General features: G+C 48.1%; 2 protein-coding genes across 3 annotated transcripts in view; both read left to right on the forward strand.

The window, feature by feature from the left end:
• Window positions 1–2,470, forward strand: part of LOC132763141 (uncharacterized) — a 2,844-nt gene extending 374 nt beyond the window's left edge. Inside the window, exons 2-7 of the mRNA XM_067471725.1 lie at window positions 51–152; window positions 634–756; window positions 873–965; window positions 1,490–1,582; window positions 1,726–1,781; window positions 2,386–2,470. Coding sequence (XP_067327826.1) covers window positions 51–152; window positions 634–756; window positions 873–965; window positions 1,490–1,582; window positions 1,726–1,781; window positions 2,386–2,418 — 500 coding nt within the window. The 3' untranslated portion in view covers window positions 2,419–2,470. The remainder of the gene's footprint in view (window positions 1–50; window positions 153–633; window positions 757–872; window positions 966–1,489; window positions 1,583–1,725; window positions 1,782–2,385) is intronic.
• Window positions 2,471–6,877: 4,407 nt separating this feature from the next.
• TSC22D3 (TSC22 domain family member 3) lies at window positions 6,878–22,264 on the forward strand. Of its 2 annotated transcripts, none has more exons than XM_060756161.2 (3): window positions 6,878–7,328; window positions 19,254–19,305; window positions 21,129–22,264. In XM_060756161.2, exons 1-3 carry the CDS (start codon window positions 6,961–6,963, stop codon window positions 21,432–21,434), a joined length of 726 nt encoding a protein of 241 aa, XP_060612144.2. In that variant the 5' UTR covers window positions 6,878–6,960; the 3' UTR covers window positions 21,435–22,264. The 2 variants fall into 2 exon arrangements, with proteins under 2 accessions (XP_060612144.2, XP_060612145.2); XM_060756162.2 differs by lacking the exon at window positions 6,878–7,328 and adding an exon at window positions 18,857–19,130.
• Window positions 22,265–25,834: the final 3,570 nt, after the last annotated feature.

Consider the following 25,834-nt stretch of genomic DNA (forward strand, 5'->3'; position numbering starts at 1 on the left):
GAAAACCCTTCTCCCTGTGGCTTCACCTCACCAGTCCTCTCTGTCTCTAGGAGGGAAATTGTGGAAGTGGCTCAGTATCTACGCAAACGGACTGGCCTGCTTGGCTTCTGCTCTGGCCCTGGTGGCCCTCATCCTTTGGAGCTATGACCAAGGTCAGAGGGGATTCTGAATGAGTCAGGCGGGGGGGGGGGGCACAGAGCTTAAAAGGAGTCACCAAGGGACGGGGGGGGGGGCAAGCAGGTGCTTTGCAGAGGGCTCTCTTTGCACCACAGCCACCTAAAGAGCCAAAACCCGCAGATCTTGTTCTTTGTGTGTGTGTGTCAGGAGCAACTTGAAAAACTGCAAGTTGCTTCTAGTGTGAGAGAATTGGAATTGCAAGGACGTTGCCCAGGGGACGCCAGGGGTTTTTGATGTTTTACCATCCTTTGTGGGAGGCTTCTCTCATATCCCCGCATTAGGAGCTGGAGCTGACAGAGGGAGCTCATCCACGCTCTCCCCGGATTCGAACCTGCAACCTGTCGGTCTTCAGTCCTGCCGGCACAAGGGTTTAACCCACTGCGCCACCGGCAGTGGCGCAGTACTGAGAGGAATCTATTTTCACTTAACTGCATCCCCTTTTCCTCCTCTTCCAAGGATTCCCTGCCATCTTCATCTTCCCCACCATCCTCCTCCTCCATGTGATCCTGGTCACGGCACTGGTGGTGGTGACCATCACCTTCCAGCTGGACGTGCTTAATCAAGTCACCGACCGGGCAGGTAGGCTTAAGCTGATGAGAAGAGGGGCCGAAGGAAGGAAGATGCTGACCCAGGAAGCCAGCCCAGCGCATCTCTGCCCTTAGCCATCTTCCCATTTTTCCTCTTTTCCATCCCAGCGCAACGAATGCTGGACCTCACCACTCCTGGAGGGGTGATCCTTGTGGCTGGGATCTCTGGTCTGCTGATCAAGCGCATTTACCACCTGCAAGGTGAGAGCAGCCCCCCACCCCCACCCCGCTTTTACCTGTCTCCCAAACGACAACTTCTGCCAACCTAGCAGTTCGAAAACATGCAAATCTGAGTAGATCAATAGGTACCACTTTTTCAGTAGCAGCAGGGAGGGGGTAGAAAATGGGCATATTGGAGCTATCCTAGAATTACATCCTGGAAGCCTCAGTTCTATGTCGGGGTTGGCATTACACGCCTTCCTCTTGGCACGTTTCTCTCTTTCACCCTCCATTCACGCTCTTCAAATTCTACAGCACTGCTGGTCACAGATGACCTCCAGCTGGAGCGCTCAAGGGCTTTGTAGTTAGCCCAGAAGTAGATTGGAAACCAGGGCTGTCCCATAACCAGGCCTGAAACCAGATTGAGACTGAGGCAGCTGAGAGTTGTGGTACCTTTGCTCATCCTTTCTACAAATCTTTTTTTGCAGCTTGGATGTTCCCATTGTGTTTGTATTTAGAAAAGAAATATAAATTAAAACGTCTCTCTCTTTAAAAAATAATCTTAGTGGAAGCACGTGCCGAACCTGTTGACGTAACAGCGATTGTTGTTGGGGCAGCCGGGATCTGCCTCTTTCCAACCATAGTCATCATTGTGGGCCGTAAGTAGCCTATTTGCTGGATGACAGTGACCCTTTTGGGGTGGGGAGTGGGAAGGATTGGGCAGGGGGAGCCCAATAAAGGCTGGAGGCAGAAGGCACTCCTATCACCCAGGTTGCGACCTCTTTTCCTGTCCATTTTACAGACTGCATGGACATGCATAAGCGGATGAAAGAGGAACGGAGTTCCCGAAAGGAGAAGGTATGTCCCGTTTTGTGACCGGACGGCCCCAATGCTGCAAATAACACTATGTAACAAAATTTGGGGGGAAACGCTCCTGGTATGAAAGTGTTATTTCCTGAAGCCCCTTCTTCCAAGGCTGTGATGGGAGCCTGTCCCAAAACACCTTACTTATGCGATCCCTCTTTGTCAGTGTAGGATAATCCTCCAGGGTGGGTCCATAGGTGACTGTGGAGCCCTATTCTTGATCTGCATCGTCTCCCGCAGTGAGGGCATTGGTTTCTAGGTGGAAGGCAGTCCCAATCAGGGTTGGCTTGAGCTGGTGGAGTTGTTGTGTCAGCTCAGGTCCTCCCTCTTTAAAGATTTCAGCAGGGATCCCATCAGGTCCGCTGGCTTTGTTATTTTTTTGTTGGCTGATGGCATTGCTGACTTCTTCCAAACTAGGCAGTGCTGCAAGCTCATCCCTGGTTTGTTGTTGCGGGATTTGTGAGAGAACCTCTTCAGCCACATTGGAGCTTCCTGACAGTGTTCTTTCCAATGTAGTGCAATTGATTTTTTGTCCAAAACACCAGCCGTTGGTAAAAGGGTTTCTCTCTCACCTAAGACTCTTGTCATTGGATTGCAGGCCTATCAGAAGGAAGAGGCCCTCCCTCTGTAAGGCCCTTGACCTAGGGGAGCCTACATACTTCCTGGGCAGATCAACACTTTACTCCAGAGCTCGTTTCTCACCTGGACAACACTGCGAAGACCTCCTCTTAAAAAGCTTTTGACCAACGAGTCGCCTTCGGCTATGTCTTTGGAAATCCCAATAAAGGCCTCAGTGGATGGTCCCTTGTGTGCGTGTGCATAGAAATGGGCTGCCCACCCCCCACATTACAGGGACACTGCATTTGGAAGGAAGGGGCTGCATTTCTTTCAAGCACCCCGAGTTGAAGGCTGTGCCATGTACAATCCAGATTATCTGCTTTGGACCGGATTATGTGGCAGTGTAGACGCATGTAAGGGGTCCCTGGTGATGCAGCGGGCTAAACCGCTGAGCTGCTGAACATGCTTACTGAAAATTCAATGGTTCGAATCCGAGGAGCAGGATGAGCTCCTCCAGTTAGCCCCAGCTTCTGCCAACCTAGCAGTTCGAAAACATGCAAATGTGAGTAGTTCAATCGATACCGTTTCTGCAGGAAGGTAACAGCACTCCATACAGTCTTGCCGGCCACATGACCTTGGAGGTGTCTATGGACAACACCGGTTTTTCGGCTTAGAAATGGAGATGAGCACCACCCCCCAGAGTCTGACACAACTAGACTTAACGTCAAGGGGAAATCTTTGCCTTTAGATGTACATAATCCAGTTCAAAGCAGATAATAATAATAATCATCATCATCATCATCTTTGTTTATAATGTGGATTATCTGGTTTAGGTACTGTTCTATTATCCACGCAGGGGCCACAGGGGCACTAGAGAGAGGAGGATAGTCCATTTTATGGGGGCAGAGGGTGGGTTGAACCAAGAAAACAATTTCTCCCTTATTTCCCCCATCCATGTCCCTGTGGTAGAAATAACCTTAGTTTATGATGTGGGAAAGGGTGGGGGGAATAACTAGTGAAAATGGGAAAAATTATTTTCCTCCTTCAACTCCCCCCTACTAATAATATGGACTATCCTTCTTTCTCTATTGCCCCTTAGTGGCTTCCACGAGGATAATGGAACTGTACCCTGTGTTGCAGAGAGTTTTCCAGGCTGTATGGGTATGTTCTGGAAGCATTCTCTCCTGACATTTCACCCACATCTATGGCAGGCACCCTCAGAGGTTGGGAGGTCTGTTGGAAATGAGGGAGGTGAGGTTTATATATCTGTGGAATAATGTCCAGGGTGGGAGAAAGACATCTTGTCTGCTTGAGGCAAGGGTCAGAAAATGGGGAAATTCCTGACAGGAAACAATCAGAGCCAGCTAACACCTCCCAACAAAGGATTCCCCCAGGGAGGGAGCAGCCAGGCTTTGAGGCTGCAAGGCTATTCAATGCTAATTCACACCTGCCTCAAACAGACAAGAGTTCTTTCTCCCATCCTGGACATTCCACAGATATATAAACCCCACTTGCCTTAGTTTCTAACAGACCTGACAACCTCTGAGGATGTAGGTCAGGAGAGAATGCTTCTGGAACATGGCCATACAGCTTGGAAAACTCACAGCAACCCAGTGATTCAAGCCATTAAAGCCTTCGACAACACATTGAACACTACCCTGCTTTGATAACCTGGATTTTTTTTTTGGTCATGTCAGGAGCGACTTGAGAAACTGCAAGTCACTTCTGGTGTGAGAGAATTGGCCGTCTGCAAGGACGTTGCCCAGGGGACGCCTGGATGATTTGATGGCAGTGTGGAAGGGGCCATGGTCTCCACTCCCAAACTGGTCTCCAGTGGAGACTAGAGCCAGCAGGGGGCGCTGCTGCTTCACACACACGTGCACATACACTTCCCCGCGTGTCTTGGGGAGGGATCCTGCGTGGATCCAGGTCGTTTAAGGCATTGTGTTGCTGTGAGTTTTTCGGGCTTTATGGCCATGTTCCAGAAGCATTCTCTCCTGACGTTTCGCCCACATCTATGGCAGGCATCCTTAGAGGTTGTGAGATCTGTTGGAAACTAAGAAAATTGAGTTTATATACCTGTGGAATAATGTCCAGGGTGGGGAGAAAGAACTCTTGTCTGTTGGGGGCGAACGTGAATGTTGCAATTGGCCAACTTGATTAGCATTGAATGGCCTTACAGCTTCAAAGCTTGGCTGCACCTCCCATAAAAGTATTCCCCCAGGCAACTAGCAGCCAGACTTTGAAGCTACAAGGCCATTAATTGCTCAACAAGGCAGCGAACTGCAACAATCACAACTTGTCTCAAGCAATTGGCCACCTTGATTAGCACTGAATGGCCTTGCAGATTCAAAGCATGTCTGCTTCCTGTCTGAGGGAATCCTTTGTTGGGAGGTGTAAGCTGGCCCTGATTGATTCTTGTCTGGAATTCTGCTGTGTTTTTTTTTTTTTTTAGTGTTTCTATTTATTTACTGTCCTGATTTTAGGGTGTTTTTTTAAAAAAATACTGGAAGTCATATTTTGTTCATTTTCATGCTTTCCTCCTTTCTGTTGAAATGGTTCACATGCTTGTGGCTACATCTGGCAACCAGTATTTAAAAGACTCTAAAATCAGGACAATAAATAAAGAACAACACTCACAAAATAGGGGGAGCCCCCGGTGTCGCAGTGGGTTAAACCCTTGTGTTGGCAGGACTGAAGACTGACAGGTCAGAGGTTCGAATCTGGTGAGATCTTGGAGTCTTCATGGACAAGTTAAACATGAGCCAACAATGTGATGCGGCGGCAAAAAAGCCAGTGGGATTTTGGCCTGCATCAATGGGAGTCTAGTGCTTAGATCCAAGGAAGTCATGCTGCCCCTCTGTTCTGCCTTGGTTAGACCACACCTGGAATATTGTGTCCAATTCTGGGCACCACAACTGAAGAGAGATATTGACAAGCTGGAATGTGTCCAGCTGTTCAGCAGTGGAACTCTCTGCCCCAGAGTGTGGTGGAGGCTCCTTCTTTGGAAGCTTTTAAACAGAGGCTGGATGGCCATCTGTCAGGGGTGATTTGAATGCAATATTCCTGCTTCTTGGCAGAATGGGGTTGGACTGGATGGCCCATGAGGTCTCTTCCAACTCTTTGAGTCTATATTAAACAAGCAATAAAACAATACACCAGGACGCAATAAAACTGGGCCGGGCCAGAGTAATGGGTACAGATTAAAAGTGCTGACGTGACAAGTGGTATGTAAGGATTATGGGGTAAGTGCAGTGTGCCAGCAATCTTAATTTCTAATAAAGTGATTCTGGGACTTCTTGTTGGAGGATTCCTATTCTGGGAAGGCACATCGGAACAGTCAGGTCTTCAGGTTCTTTCTAAAGACTGCCAATGTAGGGGCCTGTCTAAGATCTTTTGGGAGGGTGTTCCAGAGTCAGGGGGGGGGCACCACAGAAAAGGCCCTGTCTCGCGTCCCTACCAGACGCGCCTGTGACGCAGGTGGAATCGCGATGAACGAAGTGAGCACGTGGGTTCATACACGGAGATGCGGTCACGCAGGTAGGATGGTCCCAAACCGTTGAGGGCTTTGTAGGTAATTGGGCTCGGAAAATAAAGGGCAGCTAGTGGAGCTCTTTGAACAGGAGGGTTGACCTCTCTCTGTAAGGAGCGCCAGTTAACATCCTGGCCGCTGCCCGTTGGACCAGTTGGAATTTCCGAGCCGTTTTCAAGGGCAGCCCCACGTAGAGCGCATTACAGTAGTCCAATCTAGAGGTAAACTCGTAAAGGAACGGGGTCATAAATATAGACCTTCATGTTGTTGTTCATTCGTTCAGTCGTCTCCGACTCTTCGTGACCTCATGGACCAGCCCACGCCAGAGCTCCCTGTCGGCCGTCACCACCCCCAGCAGGCATGTAGCCAGGGGGGGGGCTCGGGGGGCTTCAGCCCCCCCCCCCCGAAATTCTCATGGTGGTTCGTGAAAAGGCCTTACTGGTGCATTATTTAAACTGTTATGTTTATTCATATCATGATCTGATCACCATACTCCATATATCCCATATGCATGGGGGTACTGGGGTAACGATACAAAAGGTTTGCTAGGCTAGACCCTCTTTCACTCAGACTCAGCCCCCCCCCCCGAAACTCAGCCCCCCCCGACCCCCCACCCGAAAATTTTTTAGCCCCCCCCCCCCGAAATGAAATCCTGGCTACGGGCCTGACCCCCAGCTCCTTCAAGGTCAGTCCAGTCACTTCAAGGATGCCATCCATCCATCTTGCCCTTGGTCGGCCCCTCTTCCTTCATACAGATGGGGAAATATACTCTGGGTACAAAAACCGTTGAGGGGGATAGTAAAATATCAAACTTCTCTCACACCAGAAGCGACTTGCAGTTTCTCAAGTCGCTCCCGATACGAAAAAAGAAGGAAAACAGGGGAATGTTTCTGGCATCTCCTCTTCCCCTCTGTTGAGGTGAGAAGGGCGTGGCTTCGAGGCAGGGGGCGTGGCTTCGAGGCGGGAGGCGTGGCGGGAGGGAGTGGGCGGGGCGAGGAGTGCAGGGCCGAGGGAGAGCCGAGGGAGCGGAGCCGGAGTGCGGCTCAGGTAGGCACCGAAGGAGGAGGCAGCTGCTTGGCCGGGATGTCTTCGTCTTCTTCGTGGCGCTGCTCGTCCACCTCCTCGTGGTCCTGCTCTTCTTCCGAGGAGGAGGAGGAGGAGGAAGCGGCGGCGGTGGGCCTGGAGCGTTGCGGCTGCTGCCAGGCGCTGGAGGCCGAGGGCGGGCGTTGTCGCCGGGGCCCCCCTCCCTCGCCCAGCACCGCCTTCCTGCGCCTCCTGCGCCAACGGCCCTTCTGCCGACGGAACCTGGACGCCGCCAAGCTGGGCCGGATGCTGGCCAGGCAGGGCTCGCTGGAGCCCGTGGTGCGAGACCCGGGCTTCCTCCGCGACCAGGGCCTGTGCGGGCGCGGCGTGGACCAGACCCTCCTCTCCATCCTGCTCTTCTTCCACAGGTGAGATGCATCCCTTTGCTCCAGATCCAAGTCAGGGGTTGTTGCTGAGCTGAATGTGTTTTGATGGATTTCCATTGAATGGGCCAACTTGGGCCCGCCTTCCAGCCTCAGACCCTTTCCCAGGACGTAAAGTGGGTCATGGGGCATCCCTGTGCCAAGTTTGGTCCAGGTCCGTGATTTGTCGTGGTCACTGCGGTCTTTGGGAACCAAATCAGGTGGGTACTGTAAATCCCATCAACCGTCACCCATCCTCTCCCAAACTTCACCAGGGCTTGAGGTAGGTCATGGGGTGTCTGTGTCCCAAGTTTGGTCCAGGTCCATGGTTTGTGGTAGTCACAGCGGTCTTTGGGAACCAAATCAGGTGAAGGTACTGCAAATCCCATCATCCGTTACCCATCCTCTCCCAAACTTCACCAAGGCATGAGGTGGGTCGTGGGGTATCTGTGTGCCAAGTTTGGTCCAGGTCCGTGATTTGTCGTGGTCACAGCGGTCTTTGAGAACCAAATCAGGTGAAGGTACTGCAAATCCCATCAACCGTCACCCATCCTCTCCCAAACTTCACCAGGGTGTGAGGTGGGTCATGGGGTGTCTGTGTCCCAAGTTTGGTCCAGGTCCATGGTTTGTGGGGGTTGCAGTGGTCTTTGGAAGCCAAATCAGGTTAAGGTACTGCAAATCCCACTGCCCACGGTCCCTTCCCACTCCCCCAAAACTTCCCCAGGGCATGAGGTGGGTCATGGAGGGTCTGTCTGTCTGTCAAGTTTGGTCCTGATCCATCAATGGTAGGAGTCACAGTGGTCTGTGGGAGCTGGAGCGATGGAAAGCACTGCAAATCCCATCATCCATGGCCCATCCTCTCCCAAACTTCACCAGGGCATGAAGTGGGTCATTGGGGGTCTGTCTGTCAAATTTGGTCCTGATCCATCAATGGTGGGAGTCACAGTGGTCTATGGGAGCTGAAGCGATAGAAAGTACTGCAAATCCCATAATCCATGGTCCATCCTCCCCCAAACTGCACCAGGATGTAAAGTGAGTGATGGTGGTTATGCGTGCCAAGTATAGTTCAGGTCTGTCATTCTTAGGGGCCTAGGGGTCTCAGGAAGTGAGTTAAGGTACTGCAAGTCCTATCAGCCATGGTCCATCCTCCCCCAAACCACACCAGGATGTAAAGTGTGTCATGGCGGTTATGTGTGCCAAGTTTGCTCCAGGTCTGTCATTCTTGGGGGTCACAGTGGTCTCATGGCTGAAGGTACTGTAAGTCCCATCAGCCATGGTCCATCCTCCCCCAAACCACACCAGGATGTAAAGTGTGTCATGGCGGTTATGTGTACCGAGCTTGCTCCAGGTCTGTCATTCTTGGGGGTCACAGTGGTCTCATGGCTGAAGGTACTGCAAGTCCCATCAGCCACGGTCCATCCTCCCCCAAACCACACCAGCACATAAAGTGAGTCATGGCGGTTATGTGTGCCAAGTTTGCTCCAGGTCTGTCATTCTTGGGGGTCACAGTGGTCTCATGGCTGAAGGTACTGTAAGTCCCATCAGCCATGGTCCATCCTCCCCCAAACCCATCAGGACATAAAGTGAGTCATGGCAGTTATGTGTGCCAAGTTTGGTCCAGGTCTGTCATTCTTGGGGGTCGCAGTGGTCTCAGGAAGTGAATGAAGGTACTGCAAGTCCCATCAGCCATAGTCCATCCTCCCCCAAACTGTACCAGGACATAAAGTGAGTGATGGTGGTTATGTGTGCCAACTTTGGTTCAGGCCTGTCATTCTTGGGGGTCGCAGTGGTTTCAGGAAGTGAGTGAAGGTACTGCGAGTCCCATCAGCCATAGTCCATCCTTCTCCAAACTGGACTTGATGTGAAATAGGTCATGGGGGCTCTGTATGCCAAGTTTGGTCCTGATCTGTCATTGGTGAGGGTCCATGGGAGCCAAAGTTATGGAAAGTACTGTAAATCCCATCATTTGGTTTGTCTTCCTCCAAACTTTACCAGAAAAGGAAGGGGCCTGAGGATGTTAGGAATTGTGGGAGCTGATGTCCAAAACACCTGGAGGGAGGAGTTCCAAGAGGCAATATTGCTTTAGGGTCTCTCCTCTATTGGCAGGGCCCTCCTCTCCCTTTTGGGGAGTTTTTGGGGGGCTCCAAGCTGTGCCAGGGACAGGATGCCAGCTACTGGTTTGGGAGATGATGGAGTAAGGAGTGCTGTACCCTCTGCGTCAGGTGTTCCACTCTTGGTGATGTGCTGCCTCCAAAGAAAAGAGAGGAAGGGGCACGTGTCTGTGCACGTTGGGCACACAGGCAGCTCCCCGCTTTCCTGCGCCACATTCCCTCGCACCAGCGGGGCACATGCCTTCCCAAACAGCCAGGAGCCACACGTGACTGTGGAGCCCCTCCTCCAACGCCCACTCGGTCGCCTTCTGTCCCACCTCTCTTCATGCCACTGCACATGTTGCCCACATTCCTGGCACAGGCGCCTTGTGGATGCCAGGAGGCAGGGGCCGGTGCCGTGCCGAGCCCTGGAGGGAATGCCCGGGCAGCCAGACCTTACATAAGTCAGTGGGTGGGGCGCCAAAGGTGCCAAGGGGCAGCATGGGTGGGGCGCCTTGTTTGTTTCTTTCTCTGGGAGGAGGAGGAGGCAGCAGCTGGCACCTTCACCTCCCCAAACACAGCAACCACAATGGGGCAAGGGTTACCAAAGAGGGGCCCTTTCCTTTGCTACTGGTGCCCACTTGAAGAGCCCTCCAACGGCGAGGATGAGGCCTGAAAGGGCAGATGTGTTACGGGACCCCCCACTTCCTTAGCAATGCCCCTTTGGGTGCCAAAGACACTCATAAAGCCTCCTGGTGGTGCAGCGGGTTAAATCGCTGAGCTGCTAGACTTACTGTCTGAAAGGTCGGCAGTTCACATATGGGCAGCAGATGAGCTCCCGCTGTTAGCCCAGCTCCTGCCAACCTAGTAGTTCAAAAATATTTTTCTTTTTTTTAATTGCTCATTATTACTTTTACTCTATATAAATAAAAATGTAATGTTCGTTTGTGGAATTAACATACCGTATATACTCGAGTATAAGCCGACCCGAATATAAGCCGAGGCACCTAATTTTACCACAAAAAAATATATGGGAAAATGGATCGACTCAAATATAAGCCGAGGGTGGGAAATGCAGCAGCTCCTGGTAAATTTCAAAATAAAAATAAATACCAATAAAATTATATTAATTTAGGCATCAGTAGGTTATTTACATAAAACTGTAATTCAAGATAAGACTGTCCAACTCTGATTAAACCATTATTCTAACCTTCTTCAATGTAAATATGCTTACATGTCCTCCAATAATAACAGAGTAAAATAATAATAATAATAATAATAATAATAGAGTAAATTAATGGAATGTAATAACCGTAATAATAGAGTAAAATAATAAATGTAATAATAAAAATACAGTAAAATAATAAATGTGACAATAAAAATAATAGAGTAAAATAATAAATGTAATAATAACAACAATAATAAAATAATAAATGTAATAATAATAATAATAATAATAATAATAATAATAATAGAGTAAATTAATGGAATGTAGTAACAGTAATAATAGAGTAAAATAATAAATGTAATAATAATAATAATAATAATAATAATAATAATAATAGAGTAAATTAATGGAATGTAATAACAGTAATAATAGAGTAAAATAATAAATGTAATAATAATAATAATAATAATAATAATAATAGAGTAAATTAATGGAATGTAATAACAGTAATAATAGAGTAAAATAATAAATGTAATAATAACAACAATAATAAAATAATAAATGTAATAATAATAATAATAATAATAGAGTAAAACAATGGAATGTAATAACAGTAATAATAGAGTAAAATAATAAATGTAATAATAACAATACAGTAAAATAATAAATGTAACAATAAAAATAATAGAGTAAAATAATAAATGTAATAATAACAACAACAACAACAACAACAAAGTAAAATAATAAATAACATTGACTCGAGTATAAGCCGGGGGAGACTTTTTCAGCCTAAAAAAAGGACTGAAAAACTAGGCTTATACTCGAGTATATGCAGTAACTCAAAAACCACTGGACGAATTGACACCAAATTTGGACACAAGACACCTATCAGGCCAACAAGTGACTATCACTCATAAAAACACAGAAAAATACAGCAGAAGAGATTTAAAAAGGAAAAAAACCCCAAAATACATTACAACGCATGCGCAAAACCACATATATACACAAACACACACACACACAAATATATACGCACATATATGCACACACAAAACACATACACAGAAAGGGGAAAGGAGATAGATAAAGAAAGAAAGGTAGAGGCCATGCAGTATGAGAAGCATTGTTTGGGCAGCTCAGGCCTGAGAAGGGCGGGTTCTCTGCAATGGGAGAGAGCATGACACTTTACTTACTTAAGCAATCCCTCATAGCTCGGAGATGATTGTCTTCCAGATGTGATGTCTTAGCAGTGGGTCCAAAGGTGGCTGTGGAACCCTATTCTTGATCCGCATGTTCTCCCGCAGTGAGGACATTGGTTTCCAGATTGAAGGCATTGGCTTGACACACCTTCCTCTTGCCACATTTCTCCATTTCACCCTCCAATCATGCCTATTTGAATTCTGCAGCACTGCTGGTCACAGCTGACCTCCAGCTGGACGGCTCAAGTATCAGGGCTTACCAGTTCTTGGTGTCTATGCCACAGTTTTTAAGGTTGGCTTTAAGCCCATCTTTCAATCTCTTTTCCTGTCCACCAACATTCTGTTTTTCATTCTTGCGTTTGGAGTAGAGTAACTGCTTTGGGAGACGTGATCAGGCATTTGGACTATGTGGCCAGACCAGCCGAGTTGATGGCAGAGGACTATCGCTTCAATGCTGGTGGTCTTTGCTTCTTGCAGCATGCTGACATTTGTCTGCCTGTCTTTCCAAGAGATTTGCAGGATTTTTCAGAGGCAGCATTGATGGAATTGTTCCAGGAAGTGTGTATGATGTCTGTAGACAGTCTACGTTTCACAGGCGTATAGCAGGGCCGGAAGGACAATTTATTTACTTATTTATTTACAATACTTATATACTGCTTTTTCTCACCCCTAGGGGAGACTCAAAACAGTTTACACATAGATAATGGCAAAAAATCAATGCTTTACAACTACAATAGTAAAACTACACTTTAAACATTTTTTTTGTCGTGTCAGGAGCGACTTTGAGAAACTGCAAGTCGCTTCTGGTGTGAGAGAATTGGCTGTCTGTAAGGATGTTGCCCAGGGGATGCCCGGATGATTTGATGTTTTTATCATCCTTGTGGGAGGCTTCTCTCATGTCCCCGTATGAGGAGCTGGAGCTGATAGAGGGAGCTCATCCGCCTCTCCCTGGATTCGAATCTGTGACTTTCAATCCTGCTGGCACAGGGGTTTAATACACTGCGCTACCTGGGGCTCAGTGTATTAATCATATTAAAAACAGTACATCATCAAATATCAAAACAGTTATTAAAACCATAAAACAATCTAATTAATAAACAAGCACCTTGGTCTCCCTACGGATGTTCTGGTCCTCAAACACTCTCTGCTTCATTCGGAAAAATCCTGCACTTGCAGAGCTCAGGCAGAGTTGAATTTCAGTGTCAATGTTGACTTTTGTAGAGAGGTGGCTGCCAAGGGAGCAGAAATGGTCAACATTTTCTAATGTTACACCATTAAGCTGTATTTCTGGTATTGGAGAGGGATTGGCTGGTGACTGCTGGAAGAGCACCTTGGTTTTCTCAATGTTCAATGACAGGCCGAGCTTCTCGTACGCTTCTGCAAAGGTGTCTAGGCTTGTAGGTCTTCTTCTGAATGTGCACATATGACATTGTCATCAGCATATTGGAGTTCTATAACAGATATTGTTGTGACCTTGGTTTTGGCTTTCAATCTGCTGAGGTTAAATAGGTTGCCATCTATCCTTGAGCCTCAAAGGGGACACTGTCAAAATGACCACATTATCCAGTGGCTACCTTACTCTTGAGGGGCAGGAAGGGAAGCTGGCTGCCTCCCCAAGGGCATGGCTTTCCTTCGAGGAGGCTGCCATGACTAGAAGGAAGGAAGGAAGAAGAGAGAGAGGAAGGAAGGAGGAGTCCTATCCTAAAGCAGTGTTTGGTGCTGGTGACTCACTGGAGCCCTGGCAAAGGCAAGAAGCCGCCGGTTGTTATGCAACAGGGAGTGTGTGGCCCATGGAAACATTGCACACTCAGCCCTTCTGTTGCCGTGGATTCCTAGTCTACTAGGCAGGGTCCTGGGACTCCCTGCAGCATGACATTATAGAGAGACAAGCCGCTCTCTTGCAGACTATCCTTGTGAACCGTGGCCATCAATGTGGGGCAAAGAGGGTATCCGCAGGCTGGCCATGCTAGGCAGAAAGAGCATCACTTGGGGAAGTTCTGGTCCTGGACTTGGGCTCCCAGTATGGCCAAGCAAGTGGAAAAACACAAGCAGAGCTATGAAAGGAAGCCCCGATCACTATGTTGATGGGATCTTATCTGCATTTTATGGAGCCCCCAGTGGTGCAGTGGGTTAAACCCTTGTGCTGGCAAGACTGCTGACCGACAGGTCAGCGGTTCAAATCCAGGGAGAGCCAGTTGAGCTCCTCTGTCAGCTCCAGCTCCCCGTGTGGGGACATGAGAGAAGCCCCCCACAAAGGAATGGTGGGAGTTGCAGTCCAAAACAGTCCAAAAGTCTGCCCATGCCTGTTATGGAAGGAGAGGAGCTGGGAGATCCCTAGAGCTGTGCTCTTGGGCTCTAAAGAGCAGCTCTTCCTCCTCTTTCCTGGTCCTCCCTGCCCCCCTTTTGCTGCCTTGCCAAGAGCCAAGGACTGGGAGTACAGCCAAGGCGGCTATCAAAGGGGACTCCGCCCTTCAGCAGCTGTGAAGAAGGAGGAGGAGGAGGAGAGCTCTGTAGCCCTCGTTGGCTTGGTCTCCTCCTTGCAGAGAGCCCTTCCTGCTCCCCTCTTCCAGGATCCTCGCATTTCAAAACACATTCCTTTTGGTGCTTTTCCCCCTTTCAAGGCATCTAAAGGCGAAGGGCCACAAGAGAGGGGTGGATATTTTTTACTATGTAACATGATTTTTTTTCTCCCGGGTTATAAATGTCATTTCCCTAATTGGTTCTATCATCAAAACATGGGGAAAGTGTATTAAACTGCAAAAACTTTGTTTCTGCAAGAAAGACATCTTGCAGAACATTTTGCAATAGTTTTTCAACAAATATCTCATCGAGGAGCACCCAGTTGTGCAGCGGGTTAAACTGCTGAGCTGCTGAACTTGCTGACTGAAAAGTTGGTAGTTCAAATTTGAGGAGCGGGGTGAGCTTCTGCTGTTAGCCCCAGTTTCTGCCAACCTAGCAGTTTGAAAGCATGCAAATGTGAATAGATCTTAGGTACTGCTTTGGTGGGAAGGTAATAGCAGTCCATGCAGTCATGCCGGCCACATGACTTTGGAGGTGTCTGTGGACAACGCCGACTCTTTGGCTTAGAAATAGAGATGAGCACCAACCCACAGAGTCGGACACAACTGGACTCAATGTCAAGGGAAAAGCTACAATGGTGGTCCATGCAGTGATGCTGGCCACATGACCTTGGAGGTGTCTACGGACAATGCCAGCTCTTTGGCTTAGAAATGAAGATGAGCACCAACCCACAGAGTTGGACACGACTGGACTTAATGTCAGGGGAAAACCTACACTGGTGGTCCATGCAGTCATGCTGGCCACATGACCTTGGAGGCGTCTGTGGACAACGCCGGTTCTTTGGCTTAGAAATGGTGATGAGCACCAACCCACAGAGTCGGGCACAACTGGACTTAATATCAGGGGAAAAGCTGCAATGGCGGTCCATGCTGTCATGCCTGCCACATGACCTTGGAGGCGTCTATGGACGACGTCGGTTCTTTGATTTAGAAATGTAGATGAGCACGAACCCACAGAGTCGGGCACATCTGGACTTAATGTCAGGGGAAAAGCTACAATGGTGATCCATGCAGTCATGCCGGCCACTTGACCTTGGAGGTGTCTGTGGACGACGCTGGCTCTTCGGCTTAGAAATGGAGACGAGCACCACGACTAGACTTAATGTCAACCTTTTTATCTCATCGAGTCTCGACCAATTCAACATGGCTTGTAGCAGCCACAAAAACAAAGTTTCTGAAGTAGGAAAACTACTTTCAAAGTAAATACTGCACAATTAAACAGGAAATAACACTTTCAAGCCAGGAATATGATTTATTTTTCAAATTTTGTTACATAGGAAGCACTGCCCATAGCAGCCGCCAGGGGTCGCTTTCAGACTGAGGAAGGAGGAGGGAAAGGGAGGGGGGGCTTTCTCAGCTGGAGGAGTCCAAAGTCACAATAACATGTTTTGGTGTTGGCTCCTTCCTTATGTAATCCGGAACTTCGACTCACTTCAGCCAGACTTTGCCCTTTTGGTGGCAGCGGTGGGAAGGGGCCTTGCCAAACTACAACTCCCAGGTTTTCTATCCTGTTGAGTCTTGGCAAACTACATTCCTTCTGCAGTGCAGATTCCCCCTGTGTTTGGGTTGGAAGGATTCTTACTAGGAAAAGGGGAGTTACCCTTAAAATAAAGTAAAGTAAAGGGGAATTTTCCCCCTTGACATTAAGTCTAGTCATGTCCCACTCTTCATTGACTCTCATCTCCATTTCTAACCAGAAGAGCCAGCGTTGTCCGTAGACACCTCCAAAGTCAAGTGGCCAGCATGACTGCATGGCGTGCAGTTACTTTCCTGCTGAAGCAGTATCTATTGATCTACTCACATTTGCATGTTTTCAAACTGCTAGGTTGGTAAAAGCTGGGACTAACAGCAGGAGCTCACCCCACTCCCCGGAGTCGAACTGCCGACCTTTTGGTCAGCAAGTTCAGCAGCTCAGCGGTTTAACCCTCCAAAGTCAAGTAGCCAGCATGACGGCATGGAGTGCTGTTACTTTGCTGCTGAAGCAGTACCTATTGATCTACTCACATTTGCATGTTTTCAAACTGCTAGGTTGGTAGAAGCTGGGGCTAACAGCAGGAGCTCACCCCACTCCCCGGATTTGAACTGCTGACCTTTTGGTCAGCAAGTTCAGCAGCTCAGCGGTTTAACCCGCTGCACCACCAGGGGCTCTTGGGACTAAAATTCCCAGCAGCCTAAGAGTTGTAGTGCACCAAGATTATAATAATAACAACACTATGTAACAAAATTTGAGGGGGGGGGAATCAGTTCTGGGTTTGAAAGTGTTATTTCCTATTTAATTGTGCAGAACTCATTTTGAAAGTAGTTGTCCCAGTCCAGAAACTTAGTTTTTGTAGCTGCCACAAACTAGGCTGCAATTGGTTGAGGTTCAATGAGATATTAATTGAAAAACTGTAGCAAAATGTGCTGCAGGATGTCATAGAGAAACAAAGTCTTTGCAGTTTAATAAAATTTTCCCATGTTTTGATGATATAACCAATTAGGAAGTGGCATTTATAACCCTGGAACAAATATCACATTACATAGTGTAATAGTAACAATAATAATAACAACAATAATATAACCGTTGTCGAAGGCTTTCGTGGCCGGAATCACTGGGTTATTTTGGGGGCTGTATGGAAGCATTCTCTCCTGATATTTCACCCACATCTATGGCAAGCATCCTCAGAGGTTGTGAAGTCTGTTGGAAACTAGACAAGTGAGGTTTATATATCTGTGGAATGTCCAGGGTGGGAGAAAGAACTCTTGTCTAATTGAGGCAAGTGTGAATGTTGCAATTGTCCAGCACTGAGTAACCTTGCAGCTTCAAAACCTGGTTGCTTCCTGCCTGGGAGAATCCTTTTTATGTTGTTGGGTTGTTGTGAGCTTTCAAGGCTGTATGGCCATGTTCCAGAAGCATTCTCTCCTGATGTTTCACCCACATCTATGGCACACATCCCCAGAGGTTGTGAGGTCTGTTGGAAACAAGGCAAGTGGAATGTCCAGGGTGGGAGAAAGAACTCTCGTCTGTTGGAGGCAAGTGTAAATGTTACAATTTGTTAGCATTAGCGTTAGCGTTTTATTATGTTACTTTGCACTGTTTCTTTTATTATGTTACATTATGCATTTTGATGTGTTTAATTTTCTGTTGTATCTTATTTTGCTGTATTATTTTTGGGCTTGGCCTCATGTTAGCTGCCCCGAGTCCCCTTTGGGAAGATGGTGACAGGGTATAAATAAAATTTATTATAGCCTTGTAGCTTCAAACCCTGGCTGCTTCCTGCCTGGGGGAATCCTTTGTTGGGAGGTTTTAGCCAGCCCTGATTGTTTCGTAGAATCATAGACTCAAAGAGTTGGAAGAGACCTCATGGGCCATCCAGTCCAACCCCCTGCCAAGAAGCTGGAATATTGCATTCAAAGCACCCCTGACAGATGGCCATCCAGCCTCTGTTTAAAAGCTTCCAAAGAAGGAGCCTCCACCACACTCCGGGGCAGAGAGTTCCACTGCTGAACGGCTCTCACAGTCAGGAAGTTCTTCCTAATGTTCAGATGGAATCTCCTTTCTTGTAGTTTGAAGTTTCCTGTCTGGAATTCCTGGATTTTTTAAGTGTTGCTCTTTTTATTTACTGTCTTGATTTAGACGTTTTTTTTAAAAAAATACTGGTAGCCAGATTGTGTTCATTTTCATAGTTTCTTCCATTCTGACAAGAAACAACCAGGGCCAGTTAACACCTCCCAAGAAAGGATTCCCCCAGGCAGGAAGCAGCCAGGCTTTGAAGCTGTAAGGCTACTCAATGCGGGACAATTGCAACATTCACACTTGCCTCCAACAGACAAGAGTCTGCTTGTATGCCCTCACAAACACCAGTCTCACCTTTCGTTCATGGCCCAGCATTATTTCCAATTTTAACTCTACATTTGGCCTTCCCACCTTTTTAATTATGTGTATTTTACCTTCATTAGCATTTGAAGGCCTCTCAACAAAAGATTTCCCCAGGCTCAGGCAGGTCTGGGAAATGCTAATGAAGGTGGTCAGTTGAAACATTCGCACCTAGCTCCAGCAGAGAAGAGCTCTTTGCCCCACCCCAGCCATTCCACAGATATATAAACCCATTGTCCTATTTCCAACAGACCTCACTACCTCTGAGGATGCTTGCCATAGATGCAGGCGAAACGTCAGGAGAAATGCCTCTAGAACATGGCCCTATAGCCTGAAAAAACCCACAAGAACCTAAAGAGTTCTTTCTCCCAACCTCGACATTCCACTTGCCTAGTTTCCAACAGACCTCGCAACCTCTGAGGATGCCTGCCATAAATGTGGGTGAAACGTCAGGAGAGAATGCTTCTGGAACATGGCCATATAGCCTGGAAAGCTCACAACAGCCCAACAATATAGCTTTGGCTGTAGCTCTAGTGTTCCATTCTTCTTCCATTCCATGGAAAGGGAAGGGGGAGTGAGTGAGAGAGACGGGGGTGTGGCCTTATTTGCATGCCAGGCTGAGACCATGTGACGTCAGGGCGCCTCCCTATAAAAAGAGCCTGGGTGCCGAAATAGGCTCAGTGCCGTCCTGCGAGTCTGCGGTGGTGCCTACCTCTTGCCTTCCGTCCATCCATCCGCCTGCCCTTTTGCTCACTCACCGGCTAGCCAGCCTCTTCCTTTGCCCCTCACTCACCATGAGCACCGGTGTGTACCAGTCTGCCATGGAAGTGGCAGTGTACCAGCTGCACAACTTTTCCATCTCCTTCTTCTCCTCCTTGCTGGGCGGAGACGTGGTCTCAGTCAAGCTGGACAACAGGTAGAGCCAGGGCAGGAAAGAGAGGAGGGAGGGGGATATGTGCCGCCTTTGCCCAGCTGTTCTTTGGATGCCCCTTTCTTCCTTTTCCTCCCTTCTCACCCCCTTCTCTCTCTTTCCTTGCAGTGCCTCCGGGGCCAGTGTGGTCGCTATCGACAACAAGATCGAGCAAGCCATGGTGAGTCAGACCCCCTTCTTCGCCTTCTGCTATTGGGAAGGGGCGCGGCCCTTTGTTGTGCTCGCCCACCGCAATGCAGCCCCGCCGTCCTCTTCCTGAAAGATCACACTGCCAAATAGAAAATCCAGATGGTCTGCTTTGAGTAGGATCAGCTGTCAGCATAGATATCATCCGGTTCAAAGCATATCCTGGGGATTATTATCTGCTTTGATAATCTGGATGATCTATGGCAGGTTAGGTCTCTTCTAGGCCACATAAGGTATTCCTCTAAAGCAGGCATAGGCAAACCTGGGCTCTCCTTCCAGGTGTTTTGGACTTCAATTTCCACCATTCCTAACAGCCTCAGGCTCTTTCCTTTTTACTCCTTAGCCGCTTAGGTCCATCCTCCCCCAAACCACACCAGGATGTAAAATGAGTCATGGGGGTTATGTGTACCAAGTTTAGTCCAGGTCCATCCTTCGTGGGGGGTCACAGTGGTCTCAGGGAGTGAAGGTACTCCAGTTCTCATCATCCATGGTCCATCCTCCTCCAAACCACACTATAACATAAATTGGGTCGTGGGGATTATGTGTGCCAAGTTTAGTCCAAGTCCATCATTCGTGGGGGCCACAGTGGTCTTGGGAAGTGAGAGAAGGTACTGCAAGTCCCATCATCCATGGTCTGTCCTGCACCAAACCACACCAGAACATAAAGTGAGTCATGGGGGTTATGTGTGCCAAGTTTAGACTATAATTTGTGGGGGTCACAGTGGTCTCAGGAAGTGAGTGAAGGTACTGCAAGTCCCATCATCCATGGTCCGTCCTCCACCAAACCACACAAAAACATAAAGTGGATCATGGGGGTTATGTGTGCCAGGCTTAGTCCAGGTCCATCATTTGTGGGGGTCACAGTGGTCTGAGGAAGTGAGTGAAAGTACTTCAAGTCCCATCATCCATGGCCCATCCTCCTCCAAACCACACCAGAACATAAAGTGAGTTATGGGGGTTATGTGTGCCAAGTTTAAACTAAGTCCATCATTCGTGGGGGTCACAGTGGTCTCAGGAACTGAGTGAAGGTACTGCAAGTCCCATTATCCATGGTCCGTCCTCCTCCAAACCACACTAGAACATAAAGTGGGTCATGGGGGTTATGTGTGCCTAGTTTAGACTAGGTCCATCCTTCGTGGGGGTCACAGTGGTCTGAGGAAGTGAGTGAAGGTACTGCAAATCCCATCATCCATGGTCTGTTATCCACCAAACCACACAAAAACATAAAGTTGGTCATGGGGGTTATGTGTGCCAAGTTTTGTCCAGGTCCATCATTTGTGGGGGTCACAGTGGTCTGAGGAAGTGAGTGAAGGTACTTCAAGTTCCATCATCCATGGCCCATCCTCTTGCAAACCACACCAGAACTTAAAACAGGTCATGGGGCTCTGTATGCCATGTTTGGTCCTGATCTATCATTGGTGGGGGGTCACACTGGTCTGTGGGAGCTGAAGCAATTGAAAGTACTGCAGACCCCATCATCCGTGGTCTATCTTTCTCCAAACTTTACCAGAAAAGAAAGGGGCCTGAGGCTGTTAAGAATGGTGGGAGTTGAGGTCCAAAGTGCCTGGAGGGAGGGCTGAAGTTTGCCCATGCCTGCCCTAGAGATTTCTGGCCTTCTTGTGAGTTCCCAAGCTCTCCTCCAGAGGAAATAATGAAGTTTTGGAGGTGTTTGTGTCTCCAGTATTGCAGTCTTGGAGGTGTTTGTGATGGTGCTTGCATCATCCTTTGTCAAGGGAGGGCTGATCTGCTTCCTCTTTGTCTCTCTCTCAACTCTGCTCCTCCTCTTCCTCTTTGTAGGATCTGGTCAAGAACCACCTGATGTTTGCCGTGCGGGAAGAGGTGGAGGTCCTGAAGGAGCAGATCAAGGAGCTGGCCGAGAAGAACTCCCAGCTGGAACGGGAGAACAGCCTCCTGCGCAACTTAGCCAGCCCCGAACAGCTCCAACGCTTCCAGTCTTGCCTGCCGCTGGAGGGGCCTCCCTCACCCTCACCCTCACCGACCTCCTCCTCCTCCGCCGCCATCTTGGCCTCCTCTGGGGAGAAGCAGAGCGCCTTGGGGCCGGGAGTTGTCCCGGGGCAGCACCGGGCAGGCTCTGCGGTGTAAGGTGGCTCTGTCCAAGGGGTGGGCAGAGCCACAGGACGCTTCCTCTTTGACCTCCGCGGAAAGGGGTCTTTTCCTCTCCTCTGCTGTGTGGGTCGGCCCCGCACGGAAGAAGGTGCCTGGGGTCGCCGGTTCACGTTTGCATGCCTGCAGAAGGTGGGCCTTGGGAGTGCCCTCAGCCCCACGTCCTCCTCAAGAGAGACTGCCATGCCATCGGGGCCGGGGGCTCCTTCCTCCTTGGCAAACAGACTGTTCAAACTGGAACGAGTCGCCGGTTGATGTGGGTTTGTGTTTCACGACCAAAAGGACCTCTTCGACTTCCCCCTAAGTTTTTTTCCGGAAAGGGGGGCACCTCGTTGGGTGTTGTGTTATTATTATTTTTGTACAGCACTTAGTGCCAAACGTCTTTCCATCTGAATAATGAATGATGTACCGAATGCTAGGACTTGGACTGAACCGAAGCCTTTGTTGCCAATTGTGTGGCACAACGGGACTTTTAACCCGAAACGGTTTGGTTCCTCCTTCTCACAACCTCCCTCTCTGCAATAGAGAGGGGGAGCTCTCCTCCCCTCTGCCTTTCTAAAGCCTTGGGAGGGACTTTGGACCAAGAACGGGACAAATGGAAGAGACTCAGTAAAAGGAACTGATGGGAGTGGGGGGTCTGGCTTGGGGAGCAGCCCCTTCGCTGCTCCCGCCGCTCTGTCTTAGAATCATAGAGTTGGAAGAGACCTTATGGGCCATCCAGTCCAACCCCCTGCCAAGATGGTGTAATATCTCTCGTTAATGGTGTAATATTTTGAGAAACTGTAATAAAAGTCTACATTTTTATATTATCCCAGTGAAGGTCCTGTTTTCTTGTTGGGAGGGGGGAATGTGGGAGAGGATGGCAATTTTGGGGTGCCCTGAATGGGAGATGGTGTTTGGGGCAATCTCTTAGCTGACCTGATTTACATCCAACACAGTCTTGTTTATTTATTATTTATTTATTTATTTGCGACATTTATATGCCGCCCTTCTCACCCCAAAGGGGACTCAGAGTGGCTTACGGGATACATATACATACAATATATTATATTATTAGCATAGTACAATATCAGTATTATATATTACTATATTGTACTATACCATTATATTGTAATATAATTAGTAATATTACATGTAATATAAAATATATATAATATCATATTATTAGTATTATATTGCATTAAATTAGATTATAAATATTATATGTATATACAATATATTATATTACATCATATTACATCATATTATATTATTAGCATAGCACATGCGACAAGATGGAACTTTCCCCTGTTCCCCTCTCTCTTCACTCTGGCCCAGAGTGGCAGTTGCTGCTGGGGAGAGGGCCCCCCAACTGATGACATATGCAGGAGGCAAGATGGAACTGTCCCCTGGTCCCCTCTCTCTTCACTCTGGCTCAGTGCAGCAGTTGGTGCTGAGGGGAGGGGTTCCCAACTGATGTCATATGCAGGAGACAAGATGGAACTGTCCCCTGCCCCCCTCTCTCTCCACTCTAACCCAGATTGGCAGTTAGTGCTGGGGGAGGGGTCCCCAACTGATGACATATGCAGGAGCCAAGATGGAACTGTCCCCTGGCCCCCTCTCTCTTCACTCTGGCCCAGTGCAGCAGTTGGTGCTGAGGGGAGGGGTTCCCAACTGATGTCATATGCAGGAGACAAGATGGAACTGTCCCCTGGAGCCCTCTCTCTTCACTCTGGCCCAGAATGGCAATTGGTGCTGAGGAGAGGGGTCCCCAACTGATGGCATATGCAGGAGACAAGATGGAACTGTTCCCTGGCCCCCTCTCTCTTCACTCTGGCCCAGAGCGGCAGTTGATGCTAGGGGAGGGGTCCCCAACTGATGGCATATGCGGGAGAGAAGATGGAACTCTCCCCTGTCCCCTTCTCTCTTCACTCTGGCCCAGAGCAGCAGTTGGTGTGTTAAAGTAACTGGAACGCTGTGCAAAAAGCAAGGCTTGCACACCAGTACCTTTCTTTCCAGAGCATGGAGGAAATAGCTTGAGCCAATGGGGGGCAAACTTGGGCCCTCCAGATGTTTTGGACTTCAACTCCCACAATTCCTAACAGCCTCAGGTCCCTTTTTCCCCCCACTCAGCCACTTAAGTGACTGCGGGGGGAAAGGAAAGGGCCTGAGGCTGTTAGGAATTGTGGGAGTTCGAGGGCCAAACTTTCCCCTGGAGATTTCTGGCCCTTCAGCGACTTCCCAGGCTCTTCTCCAAAGGCAATATTGGAGTATTGGAGGTGTTTGTGCTGCAGATGATAGCACTTGCCAAGGGAGGGTCACTCTCCCCTTCTGTTTTGAACAAGACACCCCAGAGCAGAAGGTCCCAGGGCCAAAGAGTAGCCTTGCCTTTGGGCCAGAAAACTCTGCAGATGGCCACCATATCCTTTGAGGCAATTGAAGGGATTTTTTCTTTCTTGGAGTCTGCAAATTTCATTGCAAAGTTCGTACCCACATTACCATGCACATTACAATTTGCGAAGACCATATAAAATCCATATTATTTGAACTGGATTGTATGGCAGTGTAGACTCATATAAGCCAGTTCAAAGCAGGTAATTCACTTAGATAACCTGGATTGTATGGCAGTATAGATAAGGCAAAATACACAAAAAAGTCTATTTAAAGAAAAAATAATAACACTCAAGGTGCATAAAGTATATAATATTCAGTACATAGTTTAGTATATTCACATATACTATATAATACATAGTTTAGTATATTCACATAAACAGGAGTAACCACTCTCAAACATAACACTTACAATACAGTATATAAAGAAAAAAAAAACTTTATGCAACTTGAGTGTTATTATTTTTCCTTTACATAGACTTTTTGTGGATTTTGACATCCTACAAGTATTCTGAGATAGTGTTTAGTAGTACCCTTGATGGTGCAGTGAGTTAAACCTCTGAGCGTCAGACCTTGCTGACCGAAAGAATCTGAAGATCAGGATGAGCTCCCACTGTTAGCCCCAGGTCTTGCCAACCTAGCAGTTCAAAAACATGCAAATGTGAGCTAATAGATACTGCCTTGGCTGGAAGGTAACTGCACTCCATCAGATTTATAGTTTCAGGAGTTACTTGTTATGATCAGCTGAGGAAGCTCTGTCCCAGGCAAGAGCAAACTTGGGCCCTCCCTCCAGGTGTTTTGGACTTCAACTCCCACCTTTCCTAACAGCCTCAGGCCCTTTCCTTTTCCCCCTCAGCCGCTTAAGCTCTGAGGGGGAAAAGGAAAGGGCCTGAAGCTGTTAGGAATGGTGGGAGTTGAAATCCAAAACACCTAGAGGGAGGGCCCAAATTTGCCCATACCTGCTCTATCATCTTCTGCCTCTGCCAACTCCTTGTTGGGGAGTTAGCGGAGTTGAACCCCTTGCCTCTTATGAATGGCAGGTAGGTTCTCTTCTCTTCTTTTCCAATGGCAACTACCTTGAAAGGGAGCAAGATTGGGGCACCGTAGCTTTGCATCCAATAATAGCCCAAACTATGGCTACCAGGCAGACTGAGGAGGCCTTCCCCGTAAAGTAGAGAAGGCAGCTCCCTTGTTGTTGTTTTCCTTTTTGGCCTGAGAAAACGGAGCCTGTGGTTGTTTGTTGGGTGCCAAGGGCCTCTGAGTGGCTGGGCAAAGCCGGGGTTGGCCTTCGCCTCCCACCAGATAAGCTCCAGGCCTTCGCAGCTGGAAGTGGAGATAAGGAAAGCCCTGCTCCGGTTTCTCTGCAGGAACCCAAACAAGGTGTCTCCTTTCCTGCAACTCAGCAAATTTGAGTTCCAAGGCAGGGCAGCCAAAGTCTACCCCTCCTCCACATATCGCTGGAGTGCAGCTCCCAGCATCCACTACCCCAGTTATAGGACTGATAGGAGTTGTGGCTGATAAACATCTAGAGCCATGGTCCTCACCTTCCTAATGCTGCAACCCCTTAATACAGTTTCTCAGGTTGTGGTGACCCCCAAACATAAAATTATTTTTGTTGCTATTTCTGCAATTTTGCTACTGTTATGAGTTGTAACGTAAATACTGTATCTGATGTGCAGGATGTATTTTCATTAACCGGACCAAATTTGGCACAAATACCTGATATGCCCAAATTTGAATACTGGTGGAGTTGGGGGAGGATTTATTTTGTCATTTGGGAGTTGTAGTTGCTGGGATATATAGTTCACCTACAATCAAAGAGCATTCTAAACTCCACCAACAATGGAATTGAATCAAACTTGGCACACAGAACTCCCATGACAAACAGAAAATACTTGAAAGGTTTGATGGGTATTGACTTGGAGTTTGGGAGTTGTAGTTCACCTACATCCAGGGAGCACTGTGGACTCAAACAATGATGGATCTGGACCAAACTTGGCACAAATACT

This window comes from Anolis sagrei, chromosome 10 (genome assembly GCF_037176765.1).
Source record: "Anolis sagrei isolate rAnoSag1 chromosome 10, rAnoSag1.mat, whole genome shotgun sequence".
NCBI lineage: Eukaryota > Metazoa > Chordata > Lepidosauria > Squamata > Dactyloidae > Anolis > Anolis sagrei.

Bases quoted from the DNA above. Each gene is read 5' to 3' on its own strand.
- TSC22D3 (XM_060756161.2), top strand. From the start codon at position 6,961: ATGTCTTCGTCTTCTTCGTGGCGCTGCTCGTCCACCTCCTCGTGGTCC. The intron at 7,329-19,253 runs GTGAGATGCATC...CTTTCCTTGCAG, and splicing joins ATCCTGCTCTTCTTCCACAG to TGCCTCCGGGGCCAGTGTGG. The intron at 19,306-21,128 runs GTGAGTCAGACC...TCCTCTTTGTAG, and splicing joins ACAAGATCGAGCAAGCCATG to GATCTGGTCAAGAACCACCT.